Source organism: Xiphophorus hellerii, chromosome 10 (genome assembly GCF_003331165.1).
Source record: "Xiphophorus hellerii strain 12219 chromosome 10, Xiphophorus_hellerii-4.1, whole genome shotgun sequence".
Taxonomy (NCBI): domain Eukaryota; kingdom Metazoa; phylum Chordata; class Actinopteri; order Cyprinodontiformes; family Poeciliidae; genus Xiphophorus; species Xiphophorus hellerii.
Genome location: NC_045681.1, coordinates 8,427,696 through 8,447,729, shown reverse-complemented (window position 1 = coordinate 8,447,729; position 20,034 = coordinate 8,427,696). Strand labels below are relative to the sequence as shown.

General features: G+C 38.0%; 1 protein-coding gene across 16 annotated transcripts in view; it reads right to left on the bottom strand.

Moving 5' to 3' along the window:
- LOC116727519 (calcium-activated potassium channel subunit alpha-1-like) overlaps positions 1-20,034 on the bottom strand; it is a 97,886-nt gene that overhangs the window by 16,491 nt on the left and 61,361 nt on the right. For 6 of the 16 annotated variants that reach the window (XM_032574994.1, XM_032574992.1, XM_032574993.1 and 3 more), the window contains exons 10-24: positions 19,850-19,960; positions 19,622-19,727; positions 19,451-19,533; positions 19,259-19,328; positions 18,967-19,122; positions 18,497-18,606; positions 18,109-18,177; positions 17,540-17,626; positions 17,014-17,090; positions 15,330-15,503; positions 11,624-11,656; positions 7,229-7,322; positions 1,991-2,114; positions 1,446-1,670; positions 1,031-1,223 (exon numbers count right to left, since the gene is read on the bottom strand). In XM_032574994.1, the coding sequence (XP_032430885.1) occupies positions 1,031-1,223; positions 1,446-1,670; positions 1,991-2,114; positions 7,229-7,322; positions 11,624-11,656; positions 15,330-15,503; positions 17,014-17,090; positions 17,540-17,626; positions 18,109-18,177; positions 18,497-18,606; positions 18,967-19,122; positions 19,259-19,328; positions 19,451-19,533; positions 19,622-19,727; positions 19,850-19,960 (1,712 nt within the window). Of the gene's footprint in view, positions 1-1,030; positions 1,224-1,445; positions 1,671-1,990; positions 2,115-7,228; positions 7,323-11,623; positions 11,657-15,329; positions 15,504-16,323; positions 16,333-17,013; positions 17,091-17,539; positions 17,627-18,108; positions 18,178-18,496; positions 18,607-18,966; positions 19,123-19,258; positions 19,329-19,450; positions 19,534-19,621; positions 19,728-19,849; positions 19,961-20,034 lie in introns of all 16 variants that reach the window. The other 10 variants (XM_032575001.1, XM_032575004.1, XM_032575006.1 and 7 more) reach the window with 4 other exon arrangements.

Sequence of the window (20,034 nt, the reverse complement as noted above, 5' to 3'; positions counted from 1 at the left end):
CTGCTGGAGGGCAACCTTCTGCATCTGACCAGAATCATTGTCCCTGCTGAAAAAAAATCAGCATTCTGCTGATTTTACTTCTGCTGAAAAAACATCATCCCTGAAGCAATCTGCTGATTTTTCTTCCACACATATGGCACGAAAAGTTCAATTCTAGTCTCATCTGACCAGAGCACCCTCTACTACGTACATCTTTGAATAGCAAAAACGTTCAAGGGGTATGAATACTTTTGCAAGGCTTATAAGCTAAGTGCACTGTTACTGTATTCATGTAAGCAACCAATATTACTCCATGTATAATAGATGCAACACAAGGCTCATTTTGTTCCCCTTAGACCGTGTGTGCAGGGAGGCGGAAGCCTCTTACACACGTGCAGAAAAAACCCCCCAAAAAAACATGTACAACGGAGCCATGAAAGAGAAAATAAATGATGCAAAATTGAATTCAGATTGACTTGACATTTCTTGGTTTCCTCAGACTGACAAGTAAGCACATTAAATCAGTGATGCTGTATGTATAATACATGGGCCATGTTTTGACATCCATCACGTACTGCTGACTAAGGCAAATGTGAGGTCATACATGTATTAGAGGAATAATGAAATTGTCAGGTTTTTTTCCTTCTCAGGTCAAAAGGTTTCTAAAAGCATTTCTTCTAATGCTGAACATTGACTACATTATGGAAGCCCATCTGATTCTAACTGAATGTTCTGGTGGTTCTTTTTAGAAACCTGTAACATGTAATATTAACGGGTTAAGGAAATATTGTACACAAAGCAGCCCCAGTTGCTGAAAAATAAGACTGTAAATGTCAAGCAAAGGTTTTTGTGGCAGTGATGTGCATGTTGCCACCACTGAGGTTTGTGAGGTAACCGGTTGTTACAGTAACCTGAGGAACAGTCAGTAAGGTTTACTGTCAAACGCAGCAACAACAGGTCAGCCATGCAGCTCGCAGTGAGCAAATATTTTCTGTGCCGGGGCCCTGTCCCTCCCAGGCGAGGCAGTGAACTATGATAGGGCGCTACTTACCTTGAGAATTGGCCTGCAAAACCCCGATGCTGTCGTCAAATTGCATGGATTTGATGTTAAGTGACGCCAGGATGCACTCTTTGTCCTGCAGTGATGCATCATCAATATTGTTCTGATTGGCTGACAGGATGACACACATGTCACAGAGGTTGATGTTGACAGCCCTCAGATCAGCCCTGCTCAACGGTGTGCCCTTCGAGAAGGAGAGATGAAAATATTTACTTAAATAACGTGAAACAAGAGATAGAGTTCTCAAACTTGAGATTTTTCTGCTAAAAATATCTTGCACCAAATGCTGTTGTAATTGTTACATGGCAAGCTAATTTTTCATTACTCCAAATATGTTAACGTGAGGACAACAATCCTGTTTATTTCATAAATGACTGGTTGAAAGGCAGATTTTGAAAATACTTACAGGCAGAATGGATACTTTGGGGAAGTTGTGTAGAGTTTCCCACTCGCGCTTCAGGTATTCAAGGGAACCGACAAACACAATGTGTTTCAACTCATGGTAGTGGAAGTTGCTTGCTCTCAGGGGCATGACAAAGTTTCGCAGACCAATCAGCGCTGATTTCACATCTCCAAAGATGCACACCACCACATGTCCACTCAGAACAGTCATAGCTGCTTCGCTGCGGGTCTGAGAAGGAAACAATATGATGAAAAATAGGTGTTTGTGACAGAAACATGAAACGTGTTACTGCTTTATTCATTTTCACGCAAACTGCTCTGCCTATAGATATGATGTTAAAGTGATATGAAAAATGGCACATGTATTAGTGCAGGAAATGTTCTATGCACAGGCCCTGTGCATAGCAAATGACATGTCAAACACCTCATTACAGAGTGTTTGTGTGACTCGTCTATCTTTGATGTGGCTTTGTGACAATGCGCATCTTTTATTGGAGAGAAGAGTGTCAGGACAAATGAACTGTGTTCAAGTGAGGTATCAGGACCCACCAGGATGACCTTCTCAATATCTTTGGACGGGCACCAGTGAAACATCCCTGTGGAGTCGTATTTCTTTATGTTCTCATCTATAGTCTCAATCTGCTCACTGCCTGGGATGAGGAGTGGGTCGTGTCTAGTTGAATCAGAAGGTTAGAGGGACAAAAACGACAGAAGATTATTGAACTGAGTAGCTTTAGATTCAACAATTCAAGACTACAAATATTTTAAATTAAAAAAATACATCAGTTGTACTCCAAGATAGTATTTTTTTTCTAGCTATTCCTGCTCTATGCTCATTGCTGTCAAAGGCCATCTGCAGAAATGTCAACAAAACTGCCCTGTCATCTAGCAAAGGGACATCAGCAGCAGCAATCAGGCGGAAGTAGATGGCAGCAACACACCACTTTGACTGGCATGAGCAAGGAGATGCAATTACGCCCCCTTACCACATAGAGCTTGAGATGGGAGTGTGCTGGGTGGTAAAAGCTTTAACAGACCAGATTTTAAATATTTCAGCAATTTGCCCAACCGTATTTGCTTTCCAAAGTGAAGGGTATTAATGTTTAAACAGACCATCAGGGCTATATAAACAAATTGCACCGAGCACAGGGGTTTAGCTTCAAGCTACTCGTCATTGACCGCTAAAGAGGTCTGTAACTATGTGGTGGTACTACAGTTGTTTTGATCAGGGGGTTAAAGACTGAAAGACTTTCCTTGTTATGTCCTTGATTTTTGTGACATATTACATAAAACATTTGCATAACTGTACATGATCAGCCACCTTTCAACAATTATATACAGTGTTGGCCAAACTTATTGGCACCAGCAAACAAATTGTTCTCAATTTTTCTTTGCCCAATTTTTCGAGAGTTATTATTCTTTCTTCAGGACACCCCCTTCCTTTTCTATACAACTCATTTCCAGACAGAATATCCACAAAAGGTTGATTTGGGCACCATTTCTATTATATTTTTGCCATCATCTTCCCGTTGAAAGGCCCAATTATGATCTATTTTTAATTTTCTGGGAGAGGCCAATAGATTTTTATTTAAAATATTTTGGTATTTTAAATAGTTTATGCCATGCACTAAAACATGGCATAAATCCTAAAGTTCTTAGGGCCTTTTGAAAAATGAACATGCCCACAGCATCACAGTTCCTCTGCCATACTCAACACTGTCCATATTGAGCTTTTACTAATTTTTATACACTAAACCCACATGGATGACACAGACAAACTCTAATGTTAACATTTGTGAGGATAAGAAGTAGGTTTTTCTTGGCATGCCCAGGCAACCAGTAAAATAAATGTAGCTGCCTGATGTTTTAAAATTTTTATTTTATTTTTTACCACTGTCACGGTATGAGGCTAGCCATCTACCATACTGTCCATAGCGTATATAAATTCAGACTTTTGACTGTAAAAATCCCTGTAATCTCATCCACAGGAATCTTAGTTTCATGTGTTATATATATTTTTTTGACAGATTAATGTAAAAAAAAAATCACCAACTGCTAGTTACGCGGATGACTACAGAGCACATGCTATAAATTTACTTTGTCAGATTCAGACCACAGCTGAATATGTCTAAAAAAACTCCAGACAGCAGCCTTCTGTCCCTGTCCAAAACCTTTAAAATACTTCAAGTCATCTCTCCATAAGAGGAGAATGTCTTTAATCCATGTGAGTGCTCTAAAAGAATGCCATCTAAAATAACATGTTAAGTATGCATGAAAGTGTCAGCTGAAACTACCATCCCTCAGGCTGTGAGAGACTGAAGCCAAAAAACTCGCCTTTGGGCTCAAATACCCCCAGGCAAGAGCTGGATGTCCTTTCTAGAGCAGATACAGCTGGTGAAGGAAATGTATTTTCTGTCACTATCTACCACTCAGTCAGTTGGCTTTTAATTTAACAATAGACTGCATGCACAATGAATTTATATGCACAATATAAATTCATTGTGCACAATACTTGTAGAAAGACCCAACTTTAGTCAAATTTTATGTTATGTAGAGCTAGCATATTGTTTGCTAATAATATTTGTAATTTTTTTAGCATTTGAAATAAGACTTGAGACTAAGTTGAACTTACACTTCCAGCAGGTGCTGTGTGTAAACATTTCTAAATGAATTTCTTTTTTGAGGGGATATAGTTAATATTATGTAATTTTATTTGCCTCAAGATCTCATGGCACTCTAATAGACACATACTTCTCTTTAGTTGGGACTTCACAGCATTTGTATCTTGTTTTCTTTTATCACATAATTAAATTATATATTTTACTCAGTTTATGGGTCAAAAGTTACCACTGCCTGATGCTTTTCTGAGATTTCACTCATATTCAATTGAAGAAAACACTGAACACCTTCCATTCATAATGCTCTTTAATATCACCCTGATTCTGCATGCAAGTTAAGTGAAGTTTTATCCTCAACCTTTTCTTGTTACCTACTTATGCAGGGCATTTTGGAGAAAGCTTAAAATAAAAAACTTGAGTTGTAAAAATTTTCAGTACAATGGCATGGAAGTCACAACATGAATCTGAGGATACAGCTCGAGTCAACACATTTCCATTGAAACCAAAGACAATTAAGGAAGGAAGTGTTGTCGGAAGCTACGCTGACATTAGTTTTTTTTAAATGTGCAAGTTATTTCAGTAGCTAAAATAAAATTAAAAAAATCTGATATAACACCTACTGTCATCACATTTATAACACAAGTTTAATATTCATTTCTCCAACAGTATTTTGTCTAATCAGCTTGACCTTAAATGCAAGTTCTAATACAAGTGAAAGCACTTAGAGGTTTTACACCTTGGCTAAATATTTCATCAAAAGTCAAATGTTTGAGCACTCACTCAGTGGAGCCGCTGTCACTTCAGTTTGTCCTTGCAGAGATGACTGGTGAGGCTGAGCTCTGCCAGGATAGCTATCGCTCACTGTCAGCCATGACGGCCTGTCACTATCCTACACCGCCAATTGCCTTGGCAGTGCAGTGGCAGACATGACGTGTATGTCAAGGCACTTCGATGTGACCAAACACGTTTTGACATGCCACAGTTAGATGTGTCTTATGACCCATCAAGGAGGCTGTGGAAGGGGTGTTAATTTCAGAGAGGTCATCATTGCAGAGCTCCAGACGGGACGCGTTAGCGTGCTGGAAGTGGGAGCGACACAGCCTCACGGAAATAAATGTGGGTTGTTTGTGGCGCCATAGTTCTTTTTGTTATTATTATTTTACCTAACATCACTATAAATCAAAAGGTCAAGTGACTTCTGGAAGACCTTAATGAATCATGAGATGTAAAAGGTAGTCACCAACAATACTGCTTTACACAAGACTTCATACCTTTTGAACCTTTCCCACATTGCAACTCAAACTTCTATGTATTTTATTGGGATTGTATGAAACAGCCCCACACCAACTGGTGTATAATTGTGAAGTGCAAGACAAAATATGCATGTGTTTCAAACTTTTGTAACAGATTAAACTATGTATCAGAAAATTATTTGGTGCATGTCTGTTCAGCCCCTTCAATCTAACACTACATCCCCACAATTATACAAATCAGTGTCATGCTGTAGGCATACCTTACTTTCACAAGGACAGGGAAACTAGTCAAAGTTGATGAAAAGATGAATGGATACAGGTCACTTTAAGAAAAATCCTGTTAAAGGCTATGAAATACTTGAGACTGAGTTGAGCTTACATTACACTTCCAACAGGAAAACAAACATAAAGCCAGAATTACAATGGAATGTTGTTTTTTTTTTTTTTTTTTATCAAAGAGAACAATCATGTTTTAATCCAGGCTTAATATAATTAGGAATCTCTGGCAAAATTTAAGAACTGATGTTCACAGATGCTCTCCTTCCAGTCTTCAGTTTTAAGTATTCTGCCAAGACAAATCATGTAAAAAAAATTTTTTTTTAAAAGCAAGTCTAGTGTACAATGCTGGTGGAGACATTGATTGTAATAGGACATAAATGCGATAATGTATAGATAATTTTGCATGAAACTGCATGTACATCCTTTATTTTTGTCCTACTGAAACTTACACAAGCACTGAGGGCTTGGAAATATCTTTGGAAACCCTTCCGTCATGTAACCTGACAAAGGGTTGCTCTTCAAAAACCCACAGCCAATCTGTTGATCATTACTTATTTACAAAGGCCTTGAGGCCCCAGGTCCTATAAAAACACATTTGATACAGCATACACCCAGATGTTTTTTTTTCCTCCGCTTGTTGCAATGAAGTATCCCTAAGGCAACCGCAGTAAATCCCTCTCCAGCGTGTAGACAGTAGGTGCTGAATGGAATAACACATCCACCTGTATTGCTGTGGATTAGTGTGGTGAGTAGATGGATTGGTTTGGTGGGTTCGTATTTGGCTGATGGCTACAGTGCTGGAAAAGCTCGGGTTTTTGTAACCCAAGAGTCCGGAAAACCCCTGTAGCAATTCAACCTGAACCCTTTGAAGCGAATCAAATAGGGGGCAAACACCCACCCTGAAAAACCCAAGGCCTCCGATCAAAGGAAATGCTAACTAACCAATGCTTGTAAATACTTTTATTCATAATACAACAAAGTCACTTGACTAACCTTTGCTTACTGCCTACCTGCACCTTATCTTGCAATGTTAAATAATATAGGCAAGTGGGTTTGGTTTAAAAATGTCAAACAAATAGCAGTCCCCATATTAGCCAATCCTAAAATAAAGTCATCTGTCAGTTTTAATGAAATTACATCTGTTCCACTGTATATACATCAAGCTGCAGGTCCTCCCTGCTGCATGGCTTTCTCATCACATGGCACTTAATGACAATGAGTGCTACTATTATCATTCTGGTAATGGTCTCTTGTTGAATAACAGCGTTATCTTAAGTCAGGATCAATAAGCGCTGATTTAATTTCATGAGACAAGATAAAAGCAAGGTAACATTTGAATTCGCCTTTCATTGCGACGATACATATCATCCGTGGCCTAACGTGCTGAAAAGACCTTGGAGGGATCCGACAATAGATGAATAGCCTTGGGCTATCCATCCTTTAGAGCTTCTCTCCCTGCTAGGTGCTGTCATTAGTGCCAGACCTGTTTAAGAGCTGGAGTCTCTAGTTGTCACATGAAACCATGTGGCATTTGCAAGTCTGACATGTTTTTTGACGAAAAAATGGGTTCAGGGAGTGGGCTGGGGGTTACAGAACATGCTCTTCAAGATGTTCTTCATGAGATATCAGTGTCGTACCTTGTTATCTTGGGCGAGGAGTTTGGAGAATTTCTCATGCCTCCATTGCGCTGCTTCTTTTTGGGTGACAGAGCTGTCTGTTGGTCCTCTTCAACTAAAACAAAATGTAAAGGTATGAGGAGGGCTGCGTTATCAGACATTAAGTAAAAGTCACATGAAGAGATGACACAGCAGAGAGAGAGGTCGATGAGTTTAAAGAGACAGTACACAAACAGGCTGGAATGTTACTGGGCTGAAATAGAAGACAGTCAATGCAGACAGAAAATAATGGCAGATGTTTTTATGGATATATTTAGAAATGCAAACATGCAAGAGTGCTGCCATGAACCTCATGCTGATTACCAAAATCCAGTTTGTAGCCAGAGAACTCCTGTAATCTAACATAAAATATCTAACATAAGGATATAGTGAGGGTTAATGAGATCTTCTCATGATATTGAAATTTCTCAATGTTTATTATCAAAGTAAGGTATCTTTCCAACTGCTGTCAGTATGTGACTATGTCTGTTAAAGAAAGTTTACTGTCATAATGCAGGCCCTGCGAATGAAGATGGCTACATTAAGCTTAATATATTGATGTAACTACATTTGAATCACTTCTTTTTTAAGAAAAAAGGAAGTAGACCTTTAGCTGCCCTGTTGTGTGATGGAGTCGACAAGCCAAGACTTCTCGATGGGCTAGCCAGAATTTGCCTCCCCTACTTTTAATTTGTTTTTTGGGAGCATTTTGGATACTTGGTGGAAACAGAAAGTGAGAGAATAATATACAAGATAAAAAAAATATATTTGTAAGCACTGTGAGAATGCAACTTGGTAACTCTTAGCTGCTAATGATGCTAATAAAGCTACCTGAATCGTGCTTTCCATTGTGCTGAAGTAAAGCTGACTGTAATTTTCTTTTTCTTTAATGAATTTTTATTTTTTTCTTTAATGAATCTAGACTACTCTCACACACACGTATACATATTAGACCTTTGCAATCATGATCATGTAAGTATCAGGCAAGACGTTTCCTCTTTCATTTAATTTAGCTTTTTTCAGAAAATTATTTCTGGAATCAAGCTTTATTTGATTAAAAAGGCTACTGGTATACAGTCACTCTCTTACCTTGCAGGCAGAAAGTGGCTTTGTAATATATTCTTTGCATTCTGATTTTAGTCATTCATTTAAAGTCTTCAAATATTAAGCATCCTGCAGTACAACGTGGGGCAGTAGAGAATCTCCTCTAAATTTCTAGTGTTCCTTCATCTTGGGAGTGGCGGCCATGGCTCATGTAATTAGGTTGGCCCCCGTGCCAGGGTGATTTATGCACAGCGGAGATGCCCCTTGGACATTGTCTTTATCACTCCACCAAACCGTGCTGAGCTCTTCATCGGGACTGAAGGATAAGTTTTTCCCATGGGTCAAGCAATCAGGCAAATATTTTCACAAGGTAATATCACAGCTCAGGAGGGAACGAGACGGCAGGAAAATAAACAGGAGGAGCCAAGAGAAGCAGTTTTACTGATGGAGCTTTAACAGCCACCATTCTGGGGGAATGGCTTGTCACAGTGTGTTAAGGCTGTTAAAGACACGCTTGAGTGTCTTTTCAGCAATGATTCCCTGCTAAGGAAAAAATATTCAAGCAGTGAATATTTTTTTTTCCATCTGCTTTTTTCTTTAAAAACATATGAAGAAATTGCAAGCGCTTTGATTAAAATTAATAAAGTCATAGATGACACTCCTCTGCAGATGAACTCAGGGTTTCCAGCACTGATCGCATGTCTAAGACTGACATCATAATGGAACAAGTGGAAGTACACGGGGCCGCCAGTGGAGAGGGACGCTCCAACACTCGGGGCCCTTCACATTTTTGCTCAGCCTGTTTAATATTTAATGTTTCACAGCTGACAGCTGCTCAGGCTGGGTCATTAGTAAAGAATGCTACACATGCAGCCACTCCAGCCTGGCAAGCACATGCTTTGGTTGTACTGTTGTTGAACACAGGCCTGCCTAACACAGCAAGAATAGGAGGGAGGTGGGGTAGTTGGCTCTTACTCTGCCGCCGACTAAGTGTGGTGACACTGGGGTGACCAGGATGGTATCTGTACTTCACCGGCAGGCTTTGCGCCCGCTGAAGTTGACGAGACTCCTCTGCCACCCCTGGCAGCCGGCCGACCTGGGCCAGGTCTCTGGAGCCCACGAGGCTCAGTTTCAGGGCGGAGGGTTTGCTGAGGGGCAGTAGACTTCCCTTGCGGTTGTTTACCAAGGGAATGGGGACAGCAACAACTCTGTGGGGGCACCTAGAGACCGTGCTGGCTGAGACATGGTTCAGTTTGGCTGATTTGGACTGATAAGTTGGCGGTCGGGTTACAGGGCTGCTGTTTACTGCTAAATGAAGAGGAGTCAAAATCAACAGTTGTATGATGGATTTTTTTTAAGTCAGCTCATACAATCTAAAAAACCAGCACATTTTCTGTTAGAAATATGAATATAAAAAAATTAATCATTGGCACTACTTTTTTTTTTTTCAGTAGATTAATCGTTTAGTTTAATCTAGTTTTATCCAGTAAAACATTTAGTCCCTTGCAAAAGTGTCAATAACACTTTTTCAAATTGTTTCATAAACTCGCACAAATTCAATTTTTCATTAATTTTAAGCGACACCAAAACAAAGTATGGTTTTGGTAATTGTGAAGTGAAAGAAAAATTACATAAACTTTTTATTTAAAAAAAAAAGAAGCTTGGTGTGCATTTGTACATCTACATTATTCTAATGCCCATAAATACAATCAAGTGCAACCTACATTAAGCAGTCACTTAACAACAAACATGTGAAAGAAGATGCTTTGGTCTAATGAGATTAAAACTGAACGTTTTGGCCCTTGTGCAAAATGGTACACATAGCGAAGAACTAACACTGTTCACTACCCTGAACGCACCATCCCCACAGTGAAACACGTGGTTGCTGCATTATGTTGCAAGGCTGCTATTAGTTAGTGGAGACTGAAAAAACATGGACAATACTTACAAATTTGTATGTACAAAAGGTCTTAATCCAATCTGTGTTTGAGCTTTGTTGCGAAGAAGAAAGTACAAAAATGTTGATCTCTAGATATTACATAGAGACTTGTAGGTATTATTGATACCAAAAGTAGTTCTACAAAGTATTTATACAGGATGCTGTATAAAAATACACATTACACTTTTCATATTTTCATATTGCAAAAACACACATGTAGCCTTTTCCTTTCACGTCACACTCTACTTTGTGTAAATCTATTATATCAAATCCAGATAAAAAAAATTAATCAAAGTTTGTGGTTTTAACATAGCAAAATATGGAAAAGTTTGAGGGCTATATAAACACTTTTGCAAGGTGCTGTAAGGTAGGACTTCCTTTAAAGTGACTTCAGTAAGACCTTTATGTGTGTGTGTGTTAATGAAACAAGTTAATAATTAAAGTACAATCACTAGTTTGGGTGGGTAACTCTTTCTGGCACAAGAATGCTAATATCTGAATAATTGAACAAAACCTCATTTTTATTTAACGCCACTTAACCAGCTCGTATTCACCGCAGATGAAATGTTCCTTTTGACATTTTACTTTGATATTTATTATAAACATAAATTAATAAATCTGCTTTCAGGTGCTTTAGCAATTGTTGTGCCACAAGAAGAAGGAGGTGACACTGTGAATTATAGCAGCCACGGCTGCTGTGTGCAGCTCATCACTGACGGGGACGGGGAGTGGAATTCAGGCTAAGGCAGTGATAATAAAAGGAGGTAAAAACTAGTGACGATAAAAGAGAGAGAAGAGGAATGCTTATTTAAGTTAAGGGGAAAACATGTCTGGAAGCTAAAACTGGAGAAGAGAGATGATTATTCTAACAGTCAGCTGTCTAGCAGATTATCCTCCCTGTTTCAGACCCCCACTATATATCTGCCTCACGTCAAACATGAGCAGCACTTCTTCAGGACAACACAATGTGGCAGATTTGCTGCACAGATCCTTTCAAAGTGAAGTGGATGACACTTGCCTGATGGCTAAATGAAAAATGCCAAAATATCATATCAATTTTTTCTTTTACTTTTATATATTTATACATTATTCCAGAAATGAAATGCCATTTTGGGATTCACGCATATGTTTACTCAAAACATTTTTGTTACATTTTGAATTGATCAGTGATTTAATGTATTCACACATATAGCGAGGCGGCAGCACCCCTTAGTGGCGACATCCAGCATAAAGAAATATTTTCCTCCGGCTTTGAATGCAAAATACAGTAATGGACGATGACAGAGGAGATGGTTGAAATACAGCAGGTTAGAGACAGATCAGGTGGTGACAGTTGAGAATGCGCATGTGGAAGTGTTAGAGAGAGACGTCTGGAAGAGGAAATCAGCACTTACTTGATTTGATATATCCATTATAGCTATTTTTAGCTGAGGAAAATACAGACATGAATAAGAGGTTACAGAAGAAAACAGACAGCATGGAAAGGCAAATTAAAAATGAAAACAGTGGATTGAAGGTTGAGGAGTTTGTCTTTTAAGGCACTGAAAAGAAATCCAGAAATGAACCTTGAAGACAACAGGAATTAGAGAGTAGAAATAAAAAAAGAAGACATTTATGTTGAATAATAATTTTTTTTTAAAAATGAATAAATTTCAATGTCAAAGCTGAGATGCTACAATGACTTTATACATTAATTAATCAGATAATTAGTTTGTTTGTTAATTGACTGTGAAAATTAGCAAGCAAAATAAATATAGAAATCACAATCTAATTAGTTTTTTGTCCTGAGACTTAAAAAAAAAAAAATTGGCAAAAAAAATTGCCGGTAATTAACCCCCAGAGTCCAGGTGGCTCATAAAATTCATTTCCTAAAACCTTCGACTAGCATTTCAGCTTTCTCAGCATCTTTCTGAGAAGTCTGAGGAAGCCTTTGTAGGTCAGATTGGCTGTTACAGGCTAGTAAAAGCAGCACTCTGAAAGTTTATTTTGGGTGTTTATTTACACGTATCTGAATACTCCAACCACAGCCCACACCTCCAGGATCTTTTTTGGCGTGAATTTGCTCATAATCTCCTCAAACTTGTGGTTATCCCTGCAGCTAGTGTATCGTTTTTTTCCCCAAAATCCTTCCACACAACTTTCTGGTAATATGATTGCTTACAGAAATCCATAAACAGCCATCTTCTTTAGCACTGCACTTTTGTAGTTTACCCTCCTTGTTAAGTCGGCAGTTTTCCCTGTGATGGTGTAGGCTATAATATAACATTTTTGTATTAAACATGCTTTTTATTGATCTTGGTGGTAATTCCTATTTTGAGAAACTGTAACCTAACTGTAGGTTAGGTTGCATTAAATGCAAGCCATAATTGTGAAAGTTTGCAAAAAAACTTGACAAAAGTCTTAAAATGTGTACATATGAAGCTCAAATGTTCTGATTATTTTGATCTACAGCAACAGACAAATAAATAAAAAAATAAATAAGGAACATATATGTCAGACATTTAAACAATATAAAGTTAGTATATATTTTTAAGAGGTTTCTGTTCCAGCATTATTCATTATAGTCGTAATTAAAATGTCATCTTCTTCAGCTCTTACAACTTCAAGAAGGTTAGTATTTGATTTTGAGCTTTGTGTTACCAAAATAAATAATCAAATTGTTCCTTAAATCGCTTTCTCATTCCTCAGATTTGCCCAAGAGAACCAGCATGAATGTGCAGAAGTTTGTGTGAGTCACCTTTTTGTGTGCATGAATCCCACACTTGCTCATTAGTGACTTATTTCGACCCCTTGCTCACAATAAAGGTCATGCATTGAGCTTAAGGCACGATGGTGACAGCGATGTTCAAACAGGGACCTTGCTGGTCCTGGCATCTGTCGCCTGCAATTGCAGGGCGCGAGCAGAGTCACAGGACTAACAGGCTAGCATCTGTCCCACAACCAGAGCAAAGCAGAGCAGGGCGGGGGCTTCTTGGTTTGCCTGGTGGTTACGAACTGTCAGGCTGAGTTTCATGATAACCGGTAGCATTCCAAAAATGAAAATGCAAACATAATTTCCACGTCAGGCCGCATAAGGCCTTGCTCTGTGTGTCTTGCACACTGTGTCGACAGCGGATGTGCAGCCATGCCGGGGCTCTGTTAGCCAGGCGAATCTCACAGCAAACAGCCCTGGAAGACACGCCGAGGGGTGGAAATGCCCAAAGAAGCTTAACTCCGCTCAGGATGGTCTTTGATCTGGAGATATTTACTAAAATTGTATGGCAGTCTAACATGTTTTCCAGCAAACTGCTCTGAAACCTCAGACACATTCTGTAAGTCTGCTGCCATGCATCAGAACAGCCCCCTTCAGCCTATAAAGGGAAGTCATACGTGAATTAAAGATTCCCGTTCATCTGAAATCAATTCTTTTACATTAAATACGATCCAGCACTCTCTGTTATTCCACATAAGATCCAGCTCTGTTCCAATCCTCTTACTGCAGACTTCACTCAGGGTTAGGAAACTAAAAGCTAGAAAGCACATCCAGCAAACGCAGCACTGGTTTATCTGCTCAACATGTTGCTGATTTTACCCTCAGAGCTTTTCATCCTAATTTAATAAAGCCACTACATTAACCTCAATATGTGCTGAAGTCTCCTAAAAGAAATTCCCCTCAGGTGTTCTTAAGATCACTTTTAAATTCTTGGTGCCATCTACTTTTAATAATATCTAATCCTGCATTTCTCATTTCTGCAGCGTTGATTAGTGATGTATTTGGATTAAATATATTTTACTTCACTTATTCTTGGGAAAACATGAATAAACTCTCTTCAAAATAATCTCCAAACATGCTGAAAAAAAGCATTAAAATCCAAAAGGTACTTTGTATTGGTGTGTGTGTATCTAAGGTTTTGCTGCAAGGATGCGTACAGGAGGCTTTATTTCTTCTTCTGGAAGAACAGTTACTGTTTGTCCTGCAAAGCCTTAACTGAGAAATCTTAACAATTGGTTATCTGTTTATTTAATTTATGCAAAGGCAATTTTTGATTGACAATTTCTAAACAAAACACCTGCATGCCTCACAACAGAAAGAAATAGATTCCAAACGAGACAATGCAAAGGGAAAGACAAGCACCAGCTGACCCAACAGTCAAAAGGCTAAAGCAAACATCTGCAGTTCTGGTCAGGAGTTTAAAAACACTCTCAACAGGCACAAAAGTAATTTATTTGAGCTTTTAAGAATTTTTTTGAATGATTAATTTTTTCAGCTTGAGATGTTCATACAAAAAACTACTAGTGTTCTTTGAAAACAAAAAGCAGTGCAGATATCTGTTTTTACTGCAGACCCACAGAGATTTTTTTTTATACCTACAGGTCTGTTTTTTGACCAATCATCTTGCCAGAATTGGCAGAGTTTTGGTAGGTGTCAAAAATCCTGCCAGACTCAAGTTTAACCCTTCTGAATCAAACTAGTTTGAAAGGATTTAGATAAACTAGGGAGGTACCAATAAAGAAAGTTCACTCTAATATATGTCAAGAGATTCTAAGGAGTTGATACAATTTGTTAAAAAAAACATTTAAGGCTCTTTTACGATTTGAGCAAATGTCCCTGGATAAAACACCAGGCCAACAAATTCAAAGGGTAGTTCTCCTTTTTTAAATATTCCACCAATGTGTAAAGTGCACCCATAACAGCTGCACAGCTTAATGCTGTGCCAATTTTCAAACGTGGTGGCAGCATAAGCCCGTGGGGTTGTAGTACCCAACTTCAAATCTAAATCAGCAGCTGCTAGATCGTTGAAACTTTGGCCATAACTGGGTGTTCCAACACCACAAAGACCAAATAACCAATTTAAAAGTGTGCATCTAAGTTTGGTTGTTAAAACACACTGAAGTTGTGCATTGTAAACTTATTCCATGCTGAAAAAAAGAGCAACTCTAGCAAATTATTAAAAGTCCAAATTACTATGGCGTGAGAAGCGTAAGTATACTTCTGACCTGAACTATATGTTCTGGAAAGTGAGGACACAGCAGCTAAAACCAGAAAGAGCAGAAGCCGCAGACACACTGCAAAGTCAACACAGAGCACAGTGAAGAGCACACGTCACGGCGACAACTTACAGGCACGTAAAGTGGCTGAGCAATCATTAACAGAGAGAGCAGAGAGTGGGATGTCCCGATGAGGGGAGTCCAAGTTACAACGCACTATAACCGGCATGCAAGAGCGCTCCCACTTTGAGCGCCTGCGATCAAAGCAACATGCCAGTCTCATTCTCTTGTAGGCGGGTGTCTTGGCTACAGTCATGGGTTCAGACGAGAGGAGAGGAAGAGCAGGTTAATGTGGAGGGTCGCTATGGGGGAGAAGAGGGCAAAGGCAGGCAGGCTGCAGAACAAAGCCTTTGCAAGAATGAACATGTTCAGCTTTGTTGTGACAGATTACAAACTTTAGAACTTATATGGACGTAGGTTTTTTTCTTCCAAATTTTAACTTTGTGGAACAATATATTTCCTGCCTTTACCCCTTCACCGTCATCTAATCGTGACCCCAACAAGCTTATGCTCACTACTTTCTAAGACACTGCATATCTCAGCAAATGGTCATAATCTTTGACTATGCTATGAGTTAAATCTAAACACTTCTACAGAAAAAAGTCAGTCAAATGTACTATTTTCACAAAATCAAAAATAAATCTTTTATCGCATACAGAAACCAGAAAGAGACATTCTAACAGTTGTACAAAACAGCACAAGGTCACACATTATTTTGACATGACTCAAATAAGATGTGCAGTTATTATTTCACTGGCTAGTGGTGACACCTTGTGGTAAGATTGAGAATTACTGACTAAACTTTGCAGAATTCCTGTAATTAATTTACTTTTCCTCATATATATGCAAAATTTAAAAAATAAAATATCATTAAATTAAATGTATTAATAATATTTGTCATTTATGTAATTGTCAGTCTAAAAGCAACACATGGCAATGATGGGTCCAGGCAGCAAACATCCACCGTTACATGCAGCATTCACTGTGCATTCAAACAGGTCTCTTCAGTCTGGGATGCAAGTAGCAGGATGTGTTTTTGTAGCAGAAACAAACCCACGTTACTCACAATATATCACTAGGAAGTGAATTTTTTAAATGTTCCCAAGCAGCAAAAAAAAAAAGAATATATCAAATGCGAAAGTTTTGTGTTGGTTTTAATGAAATAAGGAAAACAATTTGAAGATGAGTTAACAACAACATGATTTTTTTTTCTTCTCTTCTACTATAGCAAGATCCATCCAGGTGTCTGTGGTGTTAACAGTCTGTCTGAATGCCTGCTAACATGACAACATGTTAAGGTTAGGTAACAGAACAAACATCGAGATCAAAAACTAAGACAGCTAGAGAACATAAAACACATTTAAAAGGAATTCAAAAGACTTAGATTCAGATGAAAACCCCGAAAGATTGTATTTGCTGTAAAACTGGTGTTGACCTGAGAAATCAAACTGTAAAAGTTAGCAGTAAGGCACTTTAGTCAATACTAGCTGTTTTTAAAAGTTTTGTGCAAATAAATTTGACTTTGTTAAAAGTGATCAATTATGTATGTGCATGTCTTCAGTTCATTGGAGAGAAGGGGCTGATAAGAGTATAATTATGAGGTCTTAAAAGATTGTAGCTGGAGAAGAAAAATACTTAGAGAAGCAACTGTAGTTTTTAAAATCAAATATCTCTCCAGTTCTACCTCCATCTTAACCTGTGCATAAATGTTTAAAAGTTAAATTACCAGACACTGTTTTATTGTATGATAACTTACATTTCTTGCATCCACATTTCTTTATTCTTTTGGGATCTGTTATATCATCGTGACAGGCCTTGCAGTAAAACAGCGCCCTGCAGAATAAAGAGAGAAAGAATTAATTAAATGCTGGTGCTGTTTCAAGTTACTATTGAAAAAAAGTTTAAGGACGGCTGTGAAATTGGCCCAACATGAAATGCAGAAAATCTTTGAATCTTTGAATTATATTTGAGATGAAAGAGTCAGTGCAGTTTAACGGGAAGCGCCACACTAATGAACTGTACATTACTGTATGAAAGTAGGATGTACATTTTGTGTGTGAACACTGTTTATGTAGTTGGACCTTGATGAGTCTATATTAGAAATGATTCATTTCAACATTACAATATTTTCATGTAATGATTGATTTTGCATTTTACATTAATTTGTACCTTCCACAAAATTTCAAGTTTTCTGGAAAACATGTTCATGATCCTGTGTGCTCAGTTAATAAAAGGACTATAATGTTTAACTATCAGATACTTTTCAATCTCCAATTAATCACCTTTTTACTTCTTTGGCATCACTTGCAATGAAGAAGCCCAGGGTTCCCTCCTGCATTTTCACATGGTTTCCAGGGTTGATCAAAGTGCTGGGAAGATAGGGCAAAACGTTATTTAGTCCAAACTGCCAGAAGAAACACATGCTGCTGGAATCAGACGTTTAACTTCGGTTTATTAAGTAGAAGTGAAACTTCTAATGAGTGTAAAACCATTGCACTTTTCCTCATATATATGCAAAATTAAAAAAATAAAATATCGTTAAATTAAATGTATTAATAATACATTGTACCTAGTGTAGTAGCTACACTAGTTCAGTGTACCTTAAGGAATTACCCATTTCTGTTTTCATTATCAGTGTATGCTGCAAGCCTTGTGATAAACTGATTTAGACATCAGTTATATACAGATGAGTTGGTACAATGCAACTCAAATGCTTACTTGCACCTGGAAAATGACTCATAAAAATACAATTGTCTAATTTATAGAGGTTTGTATAGCTGATTTAAAGTAGCTTCACAGCATAGACCAAACACTGCTTAATGAACCCAAACAGCTTAAACAATCCATTTACCTGCTTTCCCTTTGATCAGACTTGTACTCTATAGCTATCAAGAGTAGCTTCAGCTTCACGTAGCAGAGTCTGCAAAGCATAATACCAAAATAAGATAAGAACTTAAATAGTTCACTGATAATCATACTCTTTATGAAAACCATAACCAGAATTAAAATATGTTTTGTATATGTGTTGGTTTTAATAGCCTGAATCTAAAGGTTTACCATGTAATGTGAGTATTAAAGTTCTCATCTTTTCATTTTAAAGGTAAAACATTTTCAATATGTCATAGAAAATATATAATATTTTGATGAAAAGGCTTGCAATACAATACAGTAGTGTGAAATACCTGCATATAAGGAGGAAATAAGACATTAGAAAAGAATGCTAAAGTTTTACTGCTTACTCGCAGATGACTGGGAAGGACAACCCAACAAAGGCACTTGACAGGTACTCTGTGTACATCTCATTGGCTACTCCTTCAAGGTAATACTTCTGCCATGTGTCCTCCTCAATCTGCAATAAAGAGAAGATTTTCTAACAAAATGTAAAAGTGGTTCATTTAAGCTGTTTTCACATTTTGTCAAGTTACAACCACAAACTTCAATGTATTTTAAAGGGTTTTTTTTGTGATAGACCAACACAAAGTAGTGCATGTTTGTAAAGTGAAAGGAAAAGAATACATGTTTTTCATTTGTATAAGTTTTAAAAAAGTGTGCCATGCATTATGTAGTCAGTTTTCTTGAACTGCAAGGCTTTTGGAAGATTTTTCGACCAGTTTTACCCATCTAGAGACATTTAATTGTAAAATATACACCTATTACTCCTAATCACTTATTTTGATGCCACAGACAGATGAATCCTAGCTGCGGGTACCTTGATAAAGGACCTCATGGAGAAAAGGTTGGCCAGCATGGTGGAGAGCCCTTGAGCTAGGCAGCTCTGGGCAATGAACCCGAGTTTCAGCTCAGCAAGGCAAATGGCATCATCCCCCTCCTTCCAGTTCCAGCTTGGGATGTTCAGAAGGTGAGCCTGTGGGAAAGGAATAAAATGCTACTCATTGCACATTTTTAGGAAGATAAAAAAAATTAAGTGATTAATCTCAACACAAACACCTTCAAATATTTACAGACAGCAGAAACATATCCACAGTAAGATAAATACAAACCTTATTGTGGTACTGCAGCATCTGCGTTATTATTCTGATCTTTGGATGGTAGTTTTTGATAGATATTACCCTAATAACAGACAAAAGGAGCTTGAATCTTGTATTATTTACAAAAAGTGGGTAAAGCACAGTAATGCACATCTGAAAGTCTGATTTAAAAACTGAGTGAAAAAGTGGACTAGTTTTAGAAACCTCATGATGTTGGATGCATCTTCGGCATCTGGGTCAGCACAGTATTTGTTCGCTAAGATCAGGCAGGCATCAGCTGATTCAATCTAAAAATTGCACCAAGCAAACGTACAATTTTCCATAATACATATAATCAGACAGTAAGATACACACAGAAGAAGGATTATAAGTTACCTTCACTCTGGCTAGGTCGTGTGGGTTCAGGACAGACCCCTGGTAAAATTCTACTTGGGTAAAATGACGCTTGAACAAGGCTTCCAGCTCAAGATTAGGGGAAATACTGAGAAAGAGGGGAAAAAAAATACTCACAATAAATCAGAAAATTTAAGAAGATGCATTTCTAATGTAAAATTAAATTTGTTTTTACTTGCAATCCACAACAGTACAAAGATTTGCACTTACTTATGGAGAAAAACAATTTCTACATTGACATCATCCCTGTCCTTGTGTAGGAAGTCTTTTAGGAAGTTGGACACACTCTCGAGCGTTATGTGACCACAGACCACGATGTGCCTGGAAAACGAGGGGCAGAGCAACAATAAAACTAAAAGGCAGCAAAAGATAAAATCAACAAAGAAAAAACCTAT